Source organism: Pristiophorus japonicus, chromosome 8 (assembly GCF_044704955.1).
Source record: "Pristiophorus japonicus isolate sPriJap1 chromosome 8, sPriJap1.hap1, whole genome shotgun sequence".
Taxonomy (NCBI): Eukaryota; Metazoa; Chordata; class Chondrichthyes; family Pristiophoridae; genus Pristiophorus; species Pristiophorus japonicus.
Window position 1 is genome coordinate 198,643,443 of NC_091984.1, and position 23,061 is coordinate 198,666,503.

The 23,061-nt window shown below is 46.7% G+C and overlaps 2 protein-coding genes across 7 annotated transcripts in view; one reads left to right on the top strand and one right to left on the bottom strand.

The window, feature by feature from the left end:
- Positions 1-5,936: 5,936 nt before the first annotated feature.
- The window catches only part of LOC139268910 (merlin), a 211,923-nt gene continuing 194,798 nt past the window's right edge, over positions 5,937-23,061 (top strand). For all 4 annotated transcript variants that reach the window (XM_070887744.1, XM_070887745.1, XM_070887746.1 and 1 more), the window contains exon 1: positions 5,937-6,523. In XM_070887744.1, coding sequence (XP_070743845.1) covers positions 6,404-6,523 — 120 coding nt within the window. In that variant the 5' untranslated portion in view covers positions 5,937-6,403. The remainder of the gene's footprint in view (positions 6,524-23,061) is intronic.
- Positions 13,210-22,400, bottom strand: LOC139268277 (uncharacterized). Of its 3 annotated transcripts, none has more exons than XR_011594002.1 (2): positions 22,302-22,400; positions 13,210-15,399 (listed from the first exon to the last, which is right to left on the bottom strand). XR_011594002.1 is itself a non-coding variant. In XM_070886330.1 (2 exons), exon 2 carries the CDS (start codon positions 21,946-21,948, stop codon positions 21,310-21,312), a length of 639 nt encoding a protein of 212 aa, XP_070742431.1. In that variant the 5' UTR covers positions 21,949-22,147; positions 22,302-22,400; the 3' UTR covers positions 18,634-21,309. The 3 variants fall into 3 exon arrangements, 1 of the variants encoding a protein (XP_070742431.1); XR_011594003.1 differs by lacking the exon at positions 22,302-22,400 and adding an exon at positions 18,750-22,139; XM_070886330.1 differs by lacking the exon at positions 13,210-15,399 and adding an exon at positions 18,634-22,147.

The window sequence follows — 23,061 nt, forward strand, 5'->3', positions numbered from 1 at the left end:
ACTCCCTCTTGAATATATCCAATGAACTGGCATCAACAACTCTCTGCAGTAGGGAATTCTACAGATTAACAACTCTCTGAGTGAAGAAGTTTCTCCTCATCTCAGTCTTAAATGACTTACCCCTTATCCTTAGACTATGTCACCTGGTTCTGGATTTCCCCAACATCGGGAACATTCTTCCTGACCTTGGAGGAAGTGCAGCGTAGGTTTACCAGACTGATATCCGAACTTCAAGGGTATGAGGAGAGATTACACAAATTAGGGTTGTATTCACTAGAATTTAGATGGTTAAGGAGTGATCTGATCGTAGTTTTCAAGATATTATGGGAAACAGATAGGGTAGATAGCAAGAAACTATTTCTGCTGGTTGGAGATTCTAGGGGTCTGAAATTCAACTTCCCGGTAAGGACTGTTACGACTGGAAAGCGGAGGCCACACGGCGGTGTTGAATGGCCACCGCTTGCGAAATTCTCCCCGGTGTTTTTTGCGTCAGTCCCCAATTCCGCCCCACTGCTGCTAAACCCTCCTAAGTGCGTCATCAAAGCGCGCACTGCCGATGTCCTGCCCCGCAAACAAAATTCACCTTAGAAAATCTTCTGGCTGCCGCTCGGTGCCCCAGACAGTTTTTTCTGTGTTTGCAGTGTGTGCAAAATGGCGGTGCGGCCTCCATTAAAGGGGAGAGCGCACTGCCACGGCCGCCATCTTATTTTTTTTTGGCAGTCGACTGCCAGGTCGGCCCGACAATTATGCTCCCGGGTTCGGCCAGGCCGCCAACAGGCAGCCTGGCACACCCTCTTGGGTGCCAGGCTGCTGGCCCGGCCGAAACTCTCTCTGGTGGCCTAACTTAAAAAACTGCAGAGCTTGTAGCAGCTCTCCTCTTTAACTGAAGAGGAGAAACGTGTTGACATGCCAGCACTATGACATCACCAGCTCAGCGCTGATGAGTGACAGTGGCAGAGAGTCTGTCCCGCCTCCACTTCCGCCCCCCTCATGACGGACACTCTGCTCCTGACCCCATTTCCGCCCCCATTATGACCGACTTCTGCCCCGCTCGAAAAAAAAACGACAAAGAACTGAATTTCGCAAGATGCAGCGGCCAAAACACAAGAAAAACGGTAGGTTCGACCCGTTTCCGGCGGGGGTGAATTTTGGCCCCTAGGACTGGGGGCATAGTCTAAAAATTAGAGCCAGACCTCTCAGGAGTGAAATTAGGAAACCTTTCTACACACAAAGGGCCCAAGTTTCGGGACGCGCCTAAAGCGGCACAGCCCGGACCTGGACGCCCGTTTTTCGCGCCAGAAAGTGCGCCTAAAAAAAACTTCCCTATTCTCCGGCTCCCTGCAGGTCTTCTGCAGCCGGGTGCAGTGCAGCACGAGCTGTTGGGGGCGGAGCCAGGTCCCTGCGCCGAAAACAGTGCCGGGACCTCTGCACATGCGCGCTACAGTGGGCGCGCTTGTGCAGTAGCTCCAGACGCCCAAAACTGTGTGGGAGGGGCCCGAAGCACGCAGCCCCTAGCCCTGGGGCTGTGTGAATAAGGCTGCCTCCCACGCCCAGCTCCTGCTTCCTCCCGACCAGACCCGACCCCCGCTTCCCCGCCATCCCCCTTGGCGACCTCCGTGACTCTCTCCGACACCCCCACCCCCGGACCTCCGCGACTCTCTCTCCCCCCCACCCCTCCTTTCCCCCCCCTCTCTCCTTCCATCACTCCCCCTCTCTCTCCTTCCATCACTCCTCCTCTCTCTCCTTCCCTCCCTCCCCCCTCTCTCCTTCCCTCCCTCCTCTCTCCCTCCCTCCCTCCTCTCTCCTTTCCTCCCTCCCTACATCCTCTCTCCTTCCCTCCCTCCATCCTCTCTCCATCTCCCCCCTTCTCCCCCCCTCCTCCCCTTCTCCCCTTCTCCCCCCTCTTCTCCCCTCCCTTCTTCCCCTCCCCCCCCACCTCCCTTCTCCCCCCCACCTCCCTTCTCCCACCCCCCTTCTCCCCCTCCCCTCGCTGTCAGAAACATAGACACTGACAGACAGAGAGTGGGAGACACACACACAGACAGACAGATAGAGACACTGACAGAGACACACTGGGGGGACCGTCCCAGCATGCTGTTGAAGGACTCCCGGTACTGCAGTCGGTAAGTAGAAAATGTTTTATTTATTGATTTTAATTTTTTTTAATTAATTTTTTTGATTGATTTATTGGTTGATTTATTGATGTATTTATCATTTATTATTGATGATGGCTCTTTATTTGTAAAACTGAAGTGTTTAATGTTTGTAAACTTCCCTTTAAACCGCCCCCCCCCATTCCCTACGCCTAATTTGTAACCTACGCCTGATTTTCTAAAGTGTAGACAAGGTTTTTTTGAACGTACAAAAATCTTCACTTACTCCATTCTAAGTTAGTATGGAGTAAGTTTTCACTGCAGAAACTTTGAAAACAGGCGTAAGTAGCCGGACACACCCCCTTTTGATAAAATAATTCTGTTCCAAAGTGAAACTGTTCTAACTGACTAGAACTGGAGCAAACTAAATGCCGAGAATTTGAATTTCTAAGATACTCCGTTCTACACCAGTTGCTCCAAAAAATCAGGAGCAACTGAGGCTGAAACTTGGGCCCAAAATCTACATGCAGTCCTTGGCAACATCATCCAAATATGAGGTCAACCTGCATGTATGCTGATGACACCCAGTTCTACTTCTCCACCACCTCTCTCAACCCCTCCACTGCTTGTCCGACATTCAATCTTGAGTGAGCAACAATTTGTTCCAGTTAAATATCAGGAAGACTGAAACCATCATTTTTGGCCACTGCCACAAACTCCGTATCCGCACCACTAACTCCACCCTACTTGGACTCCGATCTCCCCAAAACCTCAAATATTAAATTCTCATCACTTGTGTTTAAATCCTCCATGGCCTCACACCTCCCTATCTCTAATCTCCTCTAGCACTGCAACACCACTTAACTCTTTGTTCTTCTTGTTCATTTCACCCCTGCGTCTCCTACCACTGGTCCTAACACCTTCAGCCGTCTAGATGCCACGCTCTGGAATGTCCTCCCTAAATCCCTCTGCCTCTCTACTCTCTCTTCTCCTTAAAACCCACCTCTGACCAAGCTTTTGATCATCTCTTCTAATATCTCTTTCTCTGGCTTGCATCCATTTTTATTTCCTTCCTCCTTTTTGATGCGCTCTGGTACATTTTTTTACATTAAAGGAGCTATGTAAATGTAAGTCGTCGTGGTATTTTCATTTGCTTTAAGTTAAAGGTTACCATATATATTTGACTTCAATAGTTGGGAGATCTGCTCAATTTCAAACATATAGCATAAACACTACTTTCAAATTGGGTTTATATTAAAACGTAATTCTGGCACACCATAAAATGATAAATATAGAAAATGTAATAGTTTTTATATAGTAATTTAATACACTTAAATTTGAAGAATATAGAAACAATGGAATATAATAACAAATAAAATTTTAGTCCAATACTTTAACCAAGTTAGAGCACATTAACAGTGATTAATTCAATGTCCACAGCATTCCCGGTTTTCTTTATACCCCTAGAATGAGGAATCACCGATGTCAGACCTTGTAATATAAAGACGCTTCCTGCTCCTCCCCTGTTTAGCAGTTGTAATGTTTCCTCCCACCCCATGTGGTTGCAATCAGCAGGATGCACAATGTAACTGTCCTTTCGGATATACTAGGGGACCGAAGGTCTAGTGAGAAGGAGGAACTGAAGGATATCTTTATTGGGCGGGAAATTGTGGTGGGGAAATTGATGGGATTGAAGACCGATAAATCCCCAGGGCCTGATTGTCTGCATCCCAGAGTACTTCAGGAGGTGGCCCTAGAAATAGTGGATGGATTGGTAATCATTTTCCAACAGTCTATCGACTCTGGATCAGTTCCTATGGACTGGAGGGTAGCTAATGTAACACCACTTTTTAAAAAAGGAGGGAGAGAGAAAACGGGTAATTATAGACCGGTTAGCCTGACATCAGTAGTGGGGAAAATGTTGGAATCTATTATTAAAGATGAAATAGCAGCGCATTTGGAAAGCGGCGACAGAATCGGTCCAAGACACCATGGATTTAGGAAAGGGAAATCATGCTTGACCAATCTTCTGGAATTTTTTGAGGATGTAACTAATAGAGTGGACAAGGGAGAACCAGTGGATGTGGTGCATTTGGACTTTCAAAAGGCCTTTGACAAGGTACCACATAAGAAATTGATGTACAAGATCAAGGCACATAATATTGGGGGTAATGTACTGGCGTGGATAGAGAATTGGTTGGCAGGCAGGAAGCAGACAGTCGGAATAAACGGGTCCTTTTCGGAATGGGAGGCAGTAACTAGTGGAGTGCCGCAGGGCTCAGTGCTGGGACCCCAGCTCTTCACAATATACATTAATGATTTGGATGAAGGAATTGAGGGTAATATCTCCAAGTTTGCGGATGACACTAAGCTGGGTAGCAGTGTGAGCTGTGAGGAGGATGCTCAGAGGTTGCAGGGTGATTTGGAGAGGAGAGTGGGCAAATGCATGACAGATGCAGTATAATGTGGATAAATGTGAGGTTATCCACTTTGGTGGCAAAAACATGAAGGCAGAATATTATCTGAATGGCGGCAGATTAGGAAAAGGGGAGGTGCAACGAGACTTGGGTGTCATGGTTCATCAGTCATTGAAGGTTGGCATGCAGGTAAAGCAGGCGGTGAAGAAGGCAAATTGCACATTGGCCTTCATAGCTAGGGGATTTGAGTATAGGAGCAGGGAGGTCTTACTGCAATTGTACAGGGCCTTGGTGAGGCCTCACCTGGAATATTGTGTTCAGTTTTGGTCTCCTAATCTGAGGAAGGACGTTCTTGCTATTGAGGGAGTGCAGCGAAGGTTCACCAGACTGATTCTGGGAATGGCTGGACTGACATATGAGGAGAGACTGGATCAACTGGGCCTTTATACACTGGAGTTTAGAAGGACGAGAAGGGATCTCATAGAAAACGTATAAGATTCTGACGGGATAGGACAGGTTAGATGCGGGAAGAATGTTTCCGATGTTGGGGAAGTCCAGAACCAGGGGACACAATCTTAGGATAAGGATGTAGGCCATTTAGGACTGAGATGAGGAGAAATTTCTTCACTCAGAGAGTTGTTAACCTGTGGAATTCCTTGCCGCAGAGAGTCGTTGATGCCAGTTCATTGGATATATTCAAGAGGGAGTTAGATGTGGCCCTCACGGCTAAAGGGATCAAGGGGTATGGAGAGAAAGCGGGAAAGGGGTACTGAGGTGAATGATCAGCCATGATCATATTGAATGGTGGTGCAGACTCTAAGGGCCAAATGGCCTACTCCTGCACCTATTTTCTATGTTTCTATATTTCTTTCCTGCAATACCAAACCTCTGGTGTCAACTGTGGCTCAGGTGGTAGCATTTTCACCTAGAGGGTTGTGGGTTCAAGTCCCACTCTGGCTGACACTCCAGTGCAGAACTGAGGGAGCACTGCACTGTTGGAAATTCTGTCTTTTGGATGAGATGTGAAACTGAGGCCTGGTCTGCTGTCTCAAGTGGACGTAAAAGATGCCATGGCACTATTTTGAAGAAGAGCAGGGGAGTTAGCCCTGGTGTCCTGGCCAATATTTATCCCTCAATCAACATAACGAAAACAGATTATCTGGTCATTATCACATTGCTATTTGTAGGAGCTTGCTTGTGTATAAATTGGCTTCCACATTACAACAGTGACTACACTCCAAAAGAAGAGGTGGTCGTGAAAGGCGCTATATAAATTAAAGTCTTTTGGTGCTACGTGCACACAATTCGACAGCGGGTTTCTCATGATTGACGTGCGCAATGACCAACCAAACATTGAGTTCTGCGCGCAACGCGGCCGTTAAGTCAATCAGCGGGCAGGATGGGCGGGACATCCCGCCCGGGCAGATTGGCAGCGGCTTCAGGTTCAGTCAGCTGGCGGCGGGCGAGGGGAAGCGGAGCCGGCAATTGCTGGGAATCGCGGCACCTCACGTTACTCTCCCTGCCTCAGTTGCCGTGGTGGCGCATTGCTAACTGTTTAACCCAAAAAACAAACAAACCACCACCTAGAAAGTTTAACTGCGGCCGGAGCCGGCATTCGGTGCGATGGATTGATGGGACCTGCAGGCCGCGTCGCTGCTGCTTTATTTATAAGAAAGTTTGGGAAGGGGGAAAGAGAGAAAGTAAGGAGCTTGTCGGTAATCGTCGGTGGGAAAAGCAAAGTCTTTCCCAAGGGAAGGGGAAAGAGGGGGGAATCAAATAACAAGAAGACGGCGAAGGAAAATCATCCGGTTGAAAACTAACGGGTTACCATAGAAACCTCCCTAGCAACCGTCCCCGGGGCAGTGGCGGGCGCCGCTGGTCCTGACGGCCAGGATGTCGGTGGCCAGCAGCATAGCCGCGAAAATGAACCTCGGCTCCTTGAAGAGGCAGCAGATGAAAACTTTCAGTGTTCGGATTCTTGCCATCGACGCCGAGATGGAGTTTAGCTGTGAGGTACGGTGCTTCGCACTCACTTGTTGCAGATTTTTGTCGTCACCTTTTGTTTTGACAGCCCAGCCCACCGAAAATGTTAGCACGCTCTTTTTATCACCATTTCATGTGGTTTTCTTTCGAGAAACATTTAAAAAAAAAGACAACTTCGTTTTGTAATCTATACATTGCAATCACAATGTTAGCTGGTTCAGAATGCATTAAAAGGACTCCAGCAGTATGAACAGAGAAGAACGTTGAAGCAGTTTATAGTCATTTGAACCTCCCAAATTTGTTACGACTGAAAGGACAATACTCTGGGGAAAACCTTTCCCATTAAAAAAAAGTACATAATAACAAAAAAGTACTTCCCGGAAATAATTTCGTTTTGGTATGTTTTTATAACTACCCAAGAGAAGTTTTTAGAGCAATTCCTTTAATAGGACCCCATATCTTCCAGTGCATTAGTTTTTAATTGTATTGAAACACCAGGATTAAAAAAACCATTACCCAACAGTCGAAGGCAGCCACAGATGCACCATCGCATCTTTTTTCCAGTGGGAGATCCAAAACAAGTGTCCGATAGGCTACATTGGTTAAAAATTTGGGAATATTGGTCCACCTTAAGTAATTTAAGTCAGTATTTAAAAAAAAGTTAGTCATCTATTTTTGCAGTTAGTTTTTTCCTCCCTTAAGAACATTGTAATACACATGAGAGAGTAAAATGTAAGAAAAATTGGTAATTTTTTCACAGTAGATAAGTTTGTAAGCTGTTCAGTATATAATCAACATTTTACAGTGATTTGCTCGTGTAATTTGACAGATCTTAGTTGGCTTGGTCATAGAGGAAGCCAAGAATATTTGCATCCAGCTGCGATGACAGGGACATTTACAGCATTTGTGTATAACAGTATTGTGAAAATGACCACTAGTAAGAATTTGCATTATGTAGTGAGAGTCACAAAATGTTCAGCCAGTTTATAAATCAGCCAAGGCACAGCAATTAAAAGATTGAGACTCTATACATTTTATCTTTTAACTAAGGGGCACTCACTTAAAATAATGAAATCTTGAGAGAAAAATAGACTTTTTTTGGAGTGAGAAGAGAATTTGACTAATATGAGAATTTAATGTAGAATAACATTCTGTGTATGGTTTTGTGAAGCTCCATTGCATTGTGCTAGAGAGTAGTTGGAAACTTGAAAAATATATTGATTGGTGGTCTTCAGTTTAAATTTATCAATTGAATTGTGCTTTTTAGCCACCAATCTTGCAATTCTGTAAACCATAAGAATAAAAAAGCTGTGCCTAAACTATTTGACCCCATAAGAAAAGCCTGCCAATTAGCGGAAACTCCAAATGATGATAATTCACCCTAGGGGCATGGGCAGGGTCTGCTTATAGCAAGATGTTTTTAAAACTAGTGCAAAAGATCATGGATACTCGAGATGCGCTGAACGCAATTTGTGCTTAAAACTCCGCAATATTTTGTGGCGGTTAAGCCGATATAGGATGAATTGAGCCAAAAAAAGTGCAATCGAATGGAAACACTAGGCCCTAGTGTTGAGTGACTGGGCAGGGGGATGGAGTTTAACTGCAGTGAGAGTGGGACTGCGCTTTGGTAAACGTTGAAGCACTCCTTGGCTTTGATAGGCCTTGGGAATGTTAAAGAGCTTTTGGAGCGCTGGGTGAAGGTGCTGGGTTTTGGCAGCACTGCTGGGGCTTTGCAGCATTAGGGAGGAGGGGATCCTTTGGTCAAAAAATGGGATTTGGTGGAATAATGGAGGGATAACTTGAGAGTTGGCAGAACTAAGGGGTGAATGATGGGGTTTGGCTCTCTGGTGGATTCCTGGTATTTGTGAGCAGTGAGGGAAAGGGGAGGGCACTGGCAGCACTGGTTTGTAACTTAAAAAAAAAAGATCTCCGCAAACATTGCAATTTATTTTTTTCTTTGTTTAGTATTGCTGTGTTGAGCGCACTTCAGTTTGTGTTATCCCTTATAATCATCAACATAGGCAGTCCCTCAGAATCGAGGAAGACTTGCTTCCACTCTCAAAATGGGTCCTTGGATGACTGAACAATCCAATATGAGAGCCACAGTCCCTGTCACAGGTGGGACAGATAGTCGTTGAGGGAAGGGGTGGGTGGGACTGGATTGACGCATGCTCTTTCCGCTGCCTGCGCTTGATTTCTGCATGCTCTCGGCGATGAGACTCGAGGTGCTCAGCTCCCTCCCGGTTGCACTTCCTCCACTTAGGACAACCTTTGGCCAGGGACTCCCAGGTGTCAGTAGGGATGTTGCACTTTATCAGGGAGGCTTTGAGGGTTTCTTGTAACGTTTCCTCTGTCCACCTTTGGCTCGTTTGCTGTGAAGGAATTCCGAGTAGAGCGCTTGCTTTGGGAGTTTAGTGTTTGGCATGTGAACAATGTGGCCTGCCCAGCGGAGCTGATCGAGTGTGGTCAGTGCTTCAATGCTGGGGATGTTGGCCTGGTCGAGGACGCTAATGTTGGTGCGTTTGTCCTCCCAGGGGTTTTGCAGGATCTTGCGGAGACATCGTTGGTGGTATTTCTCCAGCGATTTGAGGTGTCTACTGTACATGGTCCATGTTTCTGAGCCATTCAGGAGGGCGGGTATTACTACAGCCCTGTAGACCATGAGCTTGGTGGCAGATTTGAGGGCCATGTCTTCAAACACCCGAGGTATGGAAAGTGGTCCACGGTATCCAGGGCCGCACCGTGGATCTTGATGACTGGGGGTAGTGCTGTGCGGCGGGGACAGGCTGGTTGGGGACCTTTGTCTTACGGATGTTTAGCGTAAGGCCCATGCTTTCGTATGCCTCAGTAAATACGTTGACTATGTTCTGGAGTTCAGCCTCAGTATGTGCGCAGATGCAGGCATCGTCTGCCTACTGTAGCTCGACAACAGAGGTCGGGGTGGTCTTGGACCTGGCCTGGAAACGCGAAGGTTGAACAGGTTCCCACTGGTTCTGTAGTTTAGCTCCGCTCCTTATAATACATACAATGCAGTTGGAGTGTGTGGTGCTGCTTTTGATCAGATTTGTTTCGTTAGCAACAGGTGGACAGCAGTAGATACTACTTTCCTGCAATTGAATAGTGTGTTTTGAACTGATCTGATGTTATACTATGTGATTTGAATTGTAGTGAATTTTAGGGTTTATTTTACTGCAAGGATGTATTTCACAGAAGGCTGGGTACAAAAGAGTACTCTGTTACCTTTTTGAAGAACGAACAATCAGGATTACTTTTTTTTGAATTTTTCTTACTGAGACTTACACTATACTTAACCATAGCGCTGTGAGTCTCAGTGCATCCGAAATTATTCAAACTCCTGCTCCACCCTCCCTTTCGAGGGATTAAATAGCTGGAATGGCCTTCCCTATTAGCTTTACATAGGAACATAGAAAATAGGTACCCCATTCCTGCTTTCTCACCATACCCCTTGCCAGCTGTTCTGCATGATAATGCAACCGGAGCAACCAAGGCTCAGAGTGAGATGCCATATCAGAAGACAGCAGCTCACTTGAAATTATACCTATCAGTGGCACTGCTTTTACGCTTGTTTGATGCCAGTTTTTATGTTCTGGCATGGACAAATGAGCTCTGCATGAAATTTGGGCCTAAGTACCCGTCAGCAAGGTGCTGCAGAAATCGGTGTAATTGAGATCCAGGAAATTCAGGGCTATAAAGTTTAAATCAATGTTCCTGTTAATTAGCATGTACCTTGTGTGGCTACTAACAATTATTGATTTAGGGGCTCAATTTTCCCCGTTTTTTGGCGTATTGCCAGATTTATGCCTGTTTTTTTCTGGTCCCAACTACTCCAAAAAATAAGTAGCAAGTTTCCCCGCTCTCTTTTTTTGAAATTGGCGCCGCGCAGCCTGTCCTGTAGCTTCGGGGATGGAGCTTAATGTCTGCACTGAAAAAACAATGCCCCCTCTTCTGCACATGTGTGCAAAAAAAGGACATTTTTGACGTGATTGCTGTGGGCGCACATGCCCAGTATAGCTACCGGTCTGCATTCGGCTATTTTTAAAGAGCCAGTTGTCTGAAAACTTTAATTCTCATTGGAAAAATCGGAGCTGCAATATAAGATGCAACGCGGCTCAAGGACCAAAAATTTCTTACAGGATGAAGCGAAGGCACTGGTTACTGTATTGAGGCCAGATGGCATGAGCTGGACACCAGCAGAGGTCACATAAAAGCTTCACCAAAAGAAATGAAGAAATGCTGGAACCAACTTGCAGAAGATTACTGTGTAATAGTGACCACCCCGAGATCTGGAGGCCAGTGCAAAAAGTGGCAGAATCTTAGTCAAGTAGTTAGTGTAAGTAATATTTTTATTTATTCAATGGAATTGCAAATGTGACCAGCTGTATATGTTCCACCCAGCAGAAAGACACCCTCCCTAAAAAGTTATGTTTTTATCTTTGCAGAGGAAGGTGGCATACAACAAATGGGAAATAGCTCGAACAGGAGGAGGCCTGGCAAATCTGCACCCACTGACACCCTTGGAAGACAGGGTCGCTGCTTTGATGGGTTGGGACCTGGAGAATAGCAACCACCACGGCACAAGCTGGGCCCACGCTCGAGGGAGAGGGTAAGTCCTGCAAATTCCACAGCCTGGCTTTCCTAAATGTTAAGTACTGTACGGGCTAGCCATGCTTCGGTTCCTGGGGATGTCTCTGTCAGCTACGCTTCGGTTGATGCAATGTGCTATCATTTATTGTGGTCCTTCAAATCAGGCTGCTACCTTCGCTGTGTGAACCTACTCATGCCACTCACCCTGCCCCCTCCTCTGCTGCTAACCATTTGTCTGTTCTGTTATATTTTGCAAAACTTGAGGCCAACCCTGACGATGCAGAACAATATTCAGATGAGAACGAGCCTGAAAAAGAGAACATCTTCCAATCCCACTTTCCAGACCAAGAGCATGGGGGGGAGGGGATGGATGAAGCCCCCACTGTTATACTCACTTTGGAGGAGGTGCAAGTGCCGCCCATTGAGGTGCCAGCCCTTCTCCTGAGTGGCACGAGTGTTACTGGGACATTCCATGGTTTCCCACAGTGCAAGGCTGGGGATTCCAATGGGGTGCAGCGAGGCACACCTAGGGCCCCACCGTCCGAGGCTGCGGGTCCCAGTGGGATGCAGCGAGGCACACCCAGGGCCCCACCGTCCAAGGCTGCGGGTCCCAGTGGGATGCAGCGAGCCACACCCAGGGTGAGGAGGGGAAGGAGAGCTCGACAGCGCTCTCCTGAGATGCAGGATCTAACAGATGTGGTTCAGATGATGGCAATGAGTGCGGAGAGCATTGACCTTACGCGATCACTCCTGGACACCATTAGTAGGGTGGGTGATGAGGTATCGGGGCTGTTGGGAGAAGTAACAACACTCTCTCGAGAAATGGGAACACTATCCGGGAACATGAGGGAGGGAATGTCTCAGGCAGCAGATACAATGTTGGTGCACATGATGGAGGGAACGTCACAGATAGCTGAGACACTGTCGGCGAACATGAGGGCGGGAGTGTTGCAGGTAGTTGAGACACTGTCAGGGCATATGAGGGAGGGAATGTCGGAATTAGCTGCTGCAATAAGGGAACATACCGAGACTCGCGCCCATTGACAGAATCAGCTGTCACTCCCACTCCAATACCCAGATCAGCCTCTGCCTTCCACATTACCGGCTGCCCCCTCCACCACCGCCCCCCCAGCATCAAGAAGTACGCATTACCCGAGATGTTCGAAAGAATAAGCTTGGTCCCAACCTCAGAACGCTGTGCCACCGCTTGCGGGCAGGGGTGGCGTCAACAAGAACAAGCGCAGCGGGTGGTCTTGGAATAAGATGGAGGAGAGATGGGTGCAGCCTTTCTTTGCTGTTATTGTTATTGTTGTTACTATTGTATCTGTTCTCAAATTAAAAGTTTTTTGTAAGTTATGTAAATTTATGTTTAAAAGTTTGTAAGTGCTCTTAGAGTTTGTACGTGATAAAGTTTGTAAGTGATTTTAACTGAGCACTTCAAAGTTTGATATAGAATATTTTTATTTGTTAAATACAAACAAATGTTAAACTTTTGAATAAAATATATTTTAAATTATAACAATCATTTCCATTATTTGTTCCATTAACATAACACATTAGGGAACAGGTCCAAACAGTAAACATTGTCCATTTGGAATAGTTGCTGCTGAGCCTTCAGGCAGCAAAGTGTTCACGGATGAGCTGCTGGTGCAAGGCACATAGAAACATAGAAAATAGGTGCAGGAGTAGGCCATTCGGCCCTTCGAGCATGCACCGTCATTCAACAAGATCATGGTTGATCACCCACCCCAGCACCTCCCCCCCCACACCCCACCGACCCCCCCAGCCGCAAGGACCACATCCAACTCCCTCCCGAACACATCCAATGAACCGGCATCGACAACTCTCCGCGGCAGGGAACCCCACAGGTCAACAACTCCCCGAGTGAAGAAGTCTCTCCCAATCCCAGCCATAAAGAGCCCACCCCCCCCATCCCAAGAGCGTGCCACCCCCCGGCTCCGGACTCACCAAACACCATGAACACGCCCTCCCCCGCACCCAACCCACCCCATCCCGTCAGAATCCTTCCAAAATGCCGAACACCCCTGGATGTCGAGCCCCCAGCCCCGGCCACTCCGGAGCCATGCCCCCGCGACGGCAACTACACCACATCCACCAACCGCCATCTTCGCAGTTAACAGCAGACGGTTAAGAAAGCGAATGGCATGTTGGACTTCATAGCGAGGGGATTTGAGTACAGGGGCAGGGAGGTGTCACCACAGTTGTACAGGGCCCCGCCGAGGCCACACCTGGAGCACCGCGTACAGCCCTGGCCTCCCAACTCGAGCAATTGTTAAAGGGGCACGACGGCCTGCCCTGCTCCGGGTTCAGGTAGTTGCGTGGCTTTCTTGTCCTCCTCCTCCTCCTCCTCTGCATCTTCCTCCTCATCAACCATTCTCACCTCAGGTGGGTCTTCTACTACCAGCTGCTGCTGCTTCATGATGGCTAAGTTATGCAGCATGCAGCACACAACAGTGAACTGACTGACAATCTCAGGGGAGTATTGGAAGTAGCCTCTGGAATGGTCCAGGCATCGGAAACACTGTTTCAAGATGCCAATGGTCCTCTATATTATGCTGCACATCGCAGTGTGCGACATTATTCCCGGTCAGCTTCTGTCCGTGTTACATGTAGGGGCGTCATGAGCCAGGTGGCGAGGTCATACCCTTTGTCTCCAAGTAGCTAGCTCTGCCCTTCTGGCTGCAGTTGAAACATGGCAGATATAGCGCTCTCGCATAGGGTGCTCCCAGGATATCTTGCATCAACTGACATGATGCGATCCATGTCGTCACATACGAGTTGCACATTCATGGAGTGGAAGCCTTTTCTGTTCCTGGACATCTCTGAATCCTCCGAGGGTGCTCGCAAGGTGATGTGGGTACAATCAATGCAGCCCTGTACCTTTGGGAAGCCAGCAATCCTGAAGAAGCCCACAGCCCTTTCACGCATTGCCTGGGTGGTCATGGGGAACTTTATGTAGTCATTCCTCTGGGCATATAGTGCAGCAGTCACCTGCTGAAAGCAAATATGTGTTGCATGTTGAGAAATGGTGCACACATCCGGAGTTGTGGCCTGGAACGATCCAGATGCATAGAATGAAAGTGCAGTTGTAACCTTCACTTCAACTGACAAAGCAGTCGTTCTGACGCTTCTAGGTTGCAGGTCTGCTTTTACTAACTCTCCGATCTCAGTTACAACTTCTTTGCGGAAACATAGCCTTCTGATGCAGTCTGCATCACTCGGGTGCAGGTATGGATGCCTGTCTCGATATACCCGACGTGGATAAGACGTCCTGTCCATCATCCAACGTGCTCTGAGATTCCTCATGCGATGATGTCTAATCAATTGTCGTCTCCGCAGCACCATCATGCAGAAGGCTTGTATGAGATATGGTATTGTCAGTTTTGCCCCCATGATTAAATTGTACCTTTGTAAGGAGCTCAAAACGGCAGGCAGGACAAGCTTCTTTGTTGTCTCTCTCCCCAAGGTCGATGCCCTAGTATGGACCACACCCAGGTCGAACTGAAGGTATGAGAAGCCTTACACTATGCAGTAAGCAGCATCAAATGAAACCCGGGGCGGGGGGGGTGGTGGGGTTTCTAAGCAAGCCCATTGTGCATTTAAGGCCGTCCTAGGAAAATTGTAAGTTGGCCAAACTTGCATAATTGTGAAAAAACTGGCGCAGACATCAGGTTACGCCCCCATGATGCAAAAAAAAACTAACCTAAAAAAATCGTAACTAACTGAGTTATGCTGATGCACAATCTTTGGGGAAACTTGGATTTTAAAATTTAGGCCAAAAAAGGTGGCACGCGTCAAAAAAACGGCACAAATCACTGGGGAAAATTAAGCCGTAGGATTTGTCTGTTAATCCAGCTGCAGTGCTAAAAACAGTCTTTTCGAAACCAGATAAACCAGCGAGTAAGAAATCAAAGCACTAATAGAAGAGTTCCTTGGGGTTCGCTGGCTGGATTGTTGGGGCTTGAGGAGCGCATTTGATCCATGGAACTTATTTTGTACATCCTTGATGTAATTGCAAATAAGTTCCATTTGAAGCAATGGAAGTATATTTAAATATGAATCCATTGACAGCTTTAAACTCTTTTATACTTGATTGTTTATACAATGAAACAATTTTTATGGTATGAATAAACTTTCCCACATCTGTAGATTATTTACATGCTGTTCTTCATTTTATGATGTTGGGATCGAGATATGTTGGCAAGATTCTGAGTTCGTGTGGTCCAAAAACTTGAAAGCAAGCTTGTCTTTGGATGAAACTGCCATATCCTGCTTGAAGACTGTAAAGGAAATGTACAAAATCTGTTAATGCAGTTAATGCAAAAGCAGCTCTTCCTCAAAATCTGCTTTTCAAATATTTTAACATTCGACTGCTAGTTAACAATTGTATCAAGCAATTTCAATGTATTCCTGTAAAGGTAAGTTCTGGGAAGTATTTGATAATTAATGCAATAATCTCAAGATTTTTTTGGGAAATATTTTTCAAAGGTACTGATTTATCTGTGATCTAGTAGTGTAGGAATAACTGATGACATCTGTGCCAGTTGGGCACAGGCTCAAGTCCCAGTGCTGTCTTTTTCTTATGGTGCAGTTATACCACAACTTTTAAAAGAAAGAAACTTTTATGATGATGCAGTGTAGTTGTGGTTTTGGTTATGGATTAATGCAACATTGTCAGCTTGACTCTGGAGTGAGATTGCTACATGACTCTATTATGCATTAAAAGCAACCAATAATGAAACCCGATTTAAGAAGACGCCAATGTAAGGTGAAGATGGGGTTAAAAGCTGCTCGGGGTCTGTTGGATCTTCTGGATACTTTATAAACTTACTGCAGTGTCTTTCCTTATGTTTTGAGACTTTCATCTTCTGTGACTTTCATCTGTGCGCTCAAACATTAAATATTTATTACCTGTGAGGCAGATTATGCTCACCAGAATGTGTAATTGCTAGCATGCGCAGGCAAAGTGCAATTCACAGTCTGTTTTATAACAGTAGGTCTTGTCAACTGCTTCTTTTTCTCAGACTACATGTGCAATATAATTTCAGTCTCATATCTGGTTTAAATAACTAGGTGTTGCACCTCTTGGTAGCAGTGTTCAACTTGAAGGAAAAAATGTACCTTTAATTTGATAGGTGAGTTTCTGGGTTTGCCCTTTTGGCCAAAGGAGGCCATGCAGAGGAGGAGAGAGGCTTGCCATGAGAAATTTAAATTTAAAAAACAAATTGCGATTTTAACTTTAAATTCATTTTATATGTCATACTTTAATTGGCCCATTTGGTCCAGCAGAACGAACTACTACAGCATTGATTGCAATATTGTGCATGTTTTGTATTTCAGAACTTCAGTAAAAAAAATTAATGCATAATATCTTGACAAGTTAAAGCTTGACTAATGTTTGCCAAACTTGGAACGCCTTGCAGCTAACAGCAACTTGCCTTTAACGTAGCAAAACGACCCAAGGTGCTTTATGAGAGCATTATCTATCAGAATTAGACACTGAGCCACAGAAGGAGATATCAGGACAGATGACCAAAGAGGTAGGTTATAAGGACCATCTTAAAGGAGGAGCAAGATGCTAGAATTGCAGGAGTGCAGAGATCGCAAAGGCTTGTAGGGTTGGGGGAGGTTATAGAGATAGGGAGGAACAAGGCCATGGAGAGATTTGAAAACAATGATGAGAATTTTAAAATTGAGGCGTTGCCAGACTGGGAGCCAATATAGACTAGTAAGCACAGTGTGATGGGTGAACGGGATGTGGTGCCAGTTAAGATACGGCATCAGAGTTTTGAACGAGCACAAGTTTATGTAGGGTGGAAGATGGGTGACCGGCCATGAGAGCATTGGAATAGGCAAGTCTAGAGGTAACCAAGGCATGGATGAGGGTTTCAGCAGCAGATGAGCTGAGGCATGGGTGGAGTCGGGCGATGTTACGGAGATGGAAGTAGTCAGTTTTGATGATGGAGCGGATATGTGGTCGGAAGCTCATCTCAGGGTTAAACACACTACCAAGGTTGCGAATGCAGACAGTTATCAGGGATGAGGGATAGAATCAGTGGCGAGGGAATGGAGTTTATGGCAAGGACCGAAGACACTGGCTTCGGTCATCCCAGTATTTAGTTGGAGGAAATTTCTGCTCATCCAATACTGGATGTTGGACAAGCAATGTGACAAATCAGAGACAGTGGAGGGGTTTAGAGAGGTGGTGGAGAGATATATCTCCCAGGGGGTTGTGAATCTGTGGAATTCTCTGCCCAGGGAAGCAGTTGAGGCTAGCTCATTGAATGTATTCAAACCACAGATAGAGAGAGATTTTTAACCAATAAGGGAATTAAGGGTTATGGGGAGCGGGCGGGTAAATGGAGCTGAGTCCATGGCCAGATCAGCCATGATCTTGTTGCGGGGCTAGATGGCCTACTCCTGTTCCTAATTCTTACGTTCTTATGTTCTTATAACTGAGTGTCGTCAGTATACATGTGGAACCTGCCGTGTTTTTGGATGATGTTGCCGAGGATCAGCGTGTAGATTAGAAATAGAAGGGGGCCAAGGATAGATCCTTGGGGAACTCCAGAGGTATTGCTGTGGGAGTGGGAAGAGAAGCCATTGCAGCTGATGCTCAGGTTATGATTGGTTAGATAAGAATGGAACCAGGCAAGCGCAGTCCCACCCAGCTGGACAACAGAGGAGAGGCGTTGGAGGAGGATGGTGTGGTCAACTGTGTTAAAGGCGGAAGACAGATCCAGGAGGATGAGGAGGGATAGTTGACCACAGTCACATAGTATGTCTTTTGTGACTTTGATGAGGGTCCGGGCGAAAGAGATCGAGGGTGCAATGTCATAGCCCCGCCGCAAAACTCTGATCTTACCATGCCTAGTTGTAAAAACATTTGCGCCCGTTATTGCGACCCCGGAGGCGCTAACGGGAGATGTAAAGGAACCCAATTTCGCCTCCATAGTTCCCCAACTTGTGCCTTATGACACATCTCTGTCACACACGAATCAACATAAACACTACTTTCTGCAGCACACAAACTGACGTTCACACAAATATAAACTCACCAGTGTTTATTTAGCAGCAGCAGCCTATTGAACTTTGTATGAACACAGTATTTACTTAACAGCAGTTAGACTTTGTTGTCTTAAGAGACACAGATTTTGCTTAACGGTAGTTAATATATTGTGCATTACATGGCATACGCTCCAGACTTTATGGACCAATGCAACAAAGAAAGAACTTGTATAATTATATATGTTCTGGGTTCTGTCAGAGTGTAGCATACAGTGAGCGATAACTGATTCTCCAGCTAGCTTCAACACTGCACCAAGAAATATGGCTAAATGTCAGCTTCAGAATCCAAATCCTTTCATAAATGCAGTGTGAAACTTTTGATAAAGAATAAAAACAGATCTAGAATTCTTGCAATACAACAGTAACAATCAAATAAAAACAGCAATAAAGAGAAGTTACTTGTATCTTTGACATACAGTAAGAGATAACACAATAATTCCAGAATGATGGGATAAGGAGAAGCTACTTAAATAACTGTACTCCTGGGAAGGTTTGCTACTACAGAAGATTGATTTCTGATTAACAAAAGTTATAGATAATTCTAGCTAAAATGGAGACAGACCATGCTTTCTCTCTCCCCTCTCTCTCCTCTGTCTTTCTGCCTGTCTCTGTCCAATCGGAAAACACCACCCAGGTCATGACAGCTACAGTGGCCACAATCAGTCAAGAAGCTCCAACCATCTAAAAAAAATAACAAGGATTGACATTTTTACTAATTAGAGTTCAGTTCCTCTTAGTTCGTGAATGGCTTCGACAGAATTTTATTTTAGCTTTCATCAAGGTCATCGACAGCGGCGATTGTTTGGTATGTATAAGTACGTATTGAGTCTCTGGTCGCTGCAATGCGTGCCATCGCTGCAGACCGTACCATCCACCTTGCGTACCCTTCTGTCATCGGTGGGATAGGACTCAGAGGCATATGCAAGTGGCCAGTCGTTCCAGGGAAGTTCTTTCTGCCGGAGGAGAACGACATCCCCGACAGAGGTGTCCGGCTTTGTTTCGTTCACCTTGTGTCGAGGTCGCCAGCTCTGCAGATGTTTCTTCCGCCGTCGAATCTGCAGGTCGTTGGGCCCGTCACTGTTGTCGTCGTCCATATAGGTCTTCCTGCACAAAGTTGTCAGGTGGTGCCTTGAGGGGCTGAGTTTTTGGAGCCACGAGCATGGTTGGATTGAGTGCCTGAGGTTCGTTGTTGATAAGTGGAGGGAACTCAGTTTCCCTCCGAGTTGAGGTGAGCACCTTCTGTCATGAACTTAGCTGAGTGCTGGTGTCGGATGGACATGGCCTTCGGTGGCTGAAGGATAGTACGGTTGACGGAGGCATGAACTTTCTCATTTGCCCCGCTTGTGCAAACCTGTCCAGAGACTGACCAGCCTAGGTCCATATGTTATGCCCACGGTGTTCATCTCGACTCATTGCGAGACTCCCTTATCTTGAGGGGCTCAGGGCAGTTTCTTCCAATGAGGAGAATGATGGGGTCATCCTCTCTTAGCTTGGGTATCTTTTTTGCCACTGACCTGAGGTGGGGGAACTTCTTGCAGAAATTGGGACGTGGGATCTCGCTTCTGTCTCTGGGGTTGTGGGCATTTTTGAGAATGGTAGGCAGCTGTTCTATCTTTCATCTGCCGCTTCTATGAATAGACCGCTTGCTTGTCTCCCCTTTGCCGTGATCCTGTCTCCGCCGCAGGTGGCAAGCTCATACGGGAAGGCTGGACTTGGAGGTCGACAGCATCAAAGATTTAGGGGTCTCCGAAACCGGCATTAGATTGGTCGTCCAGCACTGTGTAGCCAAGGATACGTTTCGAGGGACGATCTCTGTGGTAGATTCAACATAGAACGATCTTACAACAAGATCATGTGGAAGGGCAAGCCAGGTATCTGGTGCACTTTGCGTTGGCCTGTATGACCTGTGGCTTGTCAGTTGGTCTTTTGTGGTGGGTCTCCCAGCCATTCTGTCTTGGCATCGCGTGCATGCTCTCTGTGCCTTGGCATTCCTTGCAATGCACCTTGGTCTGGCAGTCTTGCATTCTGTGGTGGTCACCACACCTGAAACAGGTCGTTGGCTCTGCAGAATTCTCTTCGTTCTTGAATGGGCTTTCGGCTGAAAGCGATGCAATCCGACGTGATGTCCTCACCCATCATGGTAGGGGCATATCTCTGAAGCTAGCAGCATGGGGGTCGACTTCGAAGGTGTACATGTTGCCAAGACACGAAGGGAAGAGCTGGGGCTTCTGATTCTTTCTGTCCTTTCTGACGTTGGCTGACGTACCTGGTTTAATGTGTAAAGGTCGCTGTCGCAGTGCTGCCTGGCTTTTTTCAGGAATTTAGCCAGCACGGCGAAAGAAGGGTAGCTGCCATTATCGGTCTTATGTTCTGATATGTGCTTCCTCTATGTGTTGCGTATGTAGGTAGGGAGTTTCCCGAGCGTCGGGTGAAGATAGTGGGGGTAGTTAAGCAGCCGCAAGTTGGGCATCTGTGCTGCAATGTCCATGCACAATTCGGCAAGTTCGAGAAGTTTATGGCCTTCGTCTGCCCTGAACTTCGGCAAGATGTTGAGCTTTTGAAGGACGGATGTTGTAACCCTCGTCTTGTCACCAAAACTCTTAGTTCCTTCCACACTTCCTGATAGGCCGTTTCAGGGTCCGAAATGTACCGGTACTGACTCCGTCTCCCAATTCCTTGACCTTCCCCTTTGTGAACTTGGCAAGAAAGGTAAGCTTCAGCGTGGCTGGGTTGGTGGCCTAGTCTTCCATGGTTTCGAATGTGTAGTGCCATGGCTGAAACATGATAGGGTCCCCATCATAGACATCAGGCTCGTCTACAGGCTGGCGCTGACGAGCGAGAGTGTCGGAAATGTCCTTTGTCAGGTTGAGGAATGGCTCCCTTCCCGTTGGTTACCAGCTCGAGAGGACGGGGGCTCGGGTAGTTCGGCGCTACGCTCGCTGGCTGGTGGGACAGCTGTCCGCTCCATTCCGGATGGCTGAAAGATCGGGGCCGCTATCCAAAGCTGGAACATGGGCCAACTTAACTGACTTGTCTGCGAGTTGCCGAAATTGCGAGGCATGGTCATTTGAGGTCTGTTCTGGTGTGGTTCAGGCCCAAGACCTTCGTGCCTCTTGCTCGGCTCATTGCATCTCCTCTACCCTTGCTTGCTGTATGGTAGCAATTTTTTTGGCTTGAAGTATCTGGAGGTCTGCCTCGGCCTTTGCTCCTGCCGCTTTCGAGTCGGCCTGAAGTCTCTGCAGGTCCGTCTTGGCCTTCCCTTCTGCCGCTTTCGACTCAGCCGGTTGTCTCGCTATGACCTCAAAGTCTGTGTTCTTGGCGGTAGCGGCAGCATTGGCTTGAGCGTTGATCAAGGTAGTCTGACTTGAGGATGATGTTCTTGAGCTCTTTGTCGAGTGTCCCGACTGTCTGTTGATGCTGGACCGTGATTCTAGGGCCATGGTATGGAGCCGCTTCGTCATGTGGGCGATGGCGCTGTTCGCGAGGCGACCGTTCTCTAGGAAGATAAATTCAGTTTGTTGAGCACCTTCCTTGAATGCTCCCATTTCATCTTGTGTGTAGAGGTTGCAGAGCGCAGAGTTCAGTTCTCCGCCAGTGACGATGTAATTTTTTCTTGCTTCCACATCATTGCTGTGGGCTTTTAGGGTAGGGTACCTCTCTGATCGACTCTGAAGGTCTGGCTCACTGGGAGAGATCTCCTCGAGCTCTGAGCGTAGAGTTTCCTTGTGGAGGGTGTTTGCGCTATTGGGAACGCCTGACATCTTCTGCCGAGTGACCTGGGCGATTACTCTGGGTAATTAAGTTGTGTTTCACAGTTATTTTCACTGTACTAGGTTCTGTCCGAGTGTAGCGTACAGCGAGCGATAACTGATTCTCCAGCTAGCTTCAACACTACACCAAGAAATATGGCTAAACGTCAGAGCTTCAGAATCCAAATCCTTTAATAAATGCAGTGTGAAACTGTTGATAAAGAATAAAAACATATCTAGAATTCTTAATACAACAGTAACAATGGAATAAAAACAGCAATAAAGAGAAGTTACTTATCTCTTTCTTTACATCTGGAATTATTGTATTTTATCCTTGAACAATTGGATAAGGAGATGTTACTTACATAACTACTTCCGGGAAGGTTTGCTACTATAGAAGATTAATTTCTGATCAACAAAATTATAGATAGTTCTAGCTAAAATGGAGGCAAACCATGCTTTCTCTTCTCTGGACACAGACTGGCAGAAAGACAATCGGAAAACGCCACCTACTGATGGGAATACGTCATGACAGCTACAGTGGCCACAATCAGTCAAGAAGCTCCAACCATTACAATATAGTTCCTTCTCATCTGCAAAATACTCCATTGTGTTGTGTGGCACTACCACCATGCTAAATGGGATAGATTCAGAACAGATCTAACAGCTCAAAACTGGGCTTCCATGAGGCATTATAGGCCATCAGCCGCAGAATTTTATTCCACCACAATCTCTAAGCTCCTGGCCTGGCATATCCCTCACTCTATCATTACCACCAAGCCAGGGGACTAAAGTTGGTTCAATAAGGAGTGCAGAAGAGCATGCTAGGAGCAGCACAAGGCTACCTAAAAATGAGGTGCCAACCTGGGGAAGCTGCAACACAGGACTACATGCATGCTAAACAGCGTGCTATAGACAGAGCTAAGCGATCCCACAATCAACAGATCAGATAAAAGCTCAGGAGTCCTGCCACATCCAGTTGTGAATGGTAGTGGACAATTAAACAACCGATGGGAGGAGGAGGCTCCATGAATATCCCCATCCTCAATGATGGCGGAACTCAGCAGGTGAATACAAAGGACAAGGCTGAAGCATTTGCAACCATCTTCAGCCAGAAGTGCCGAG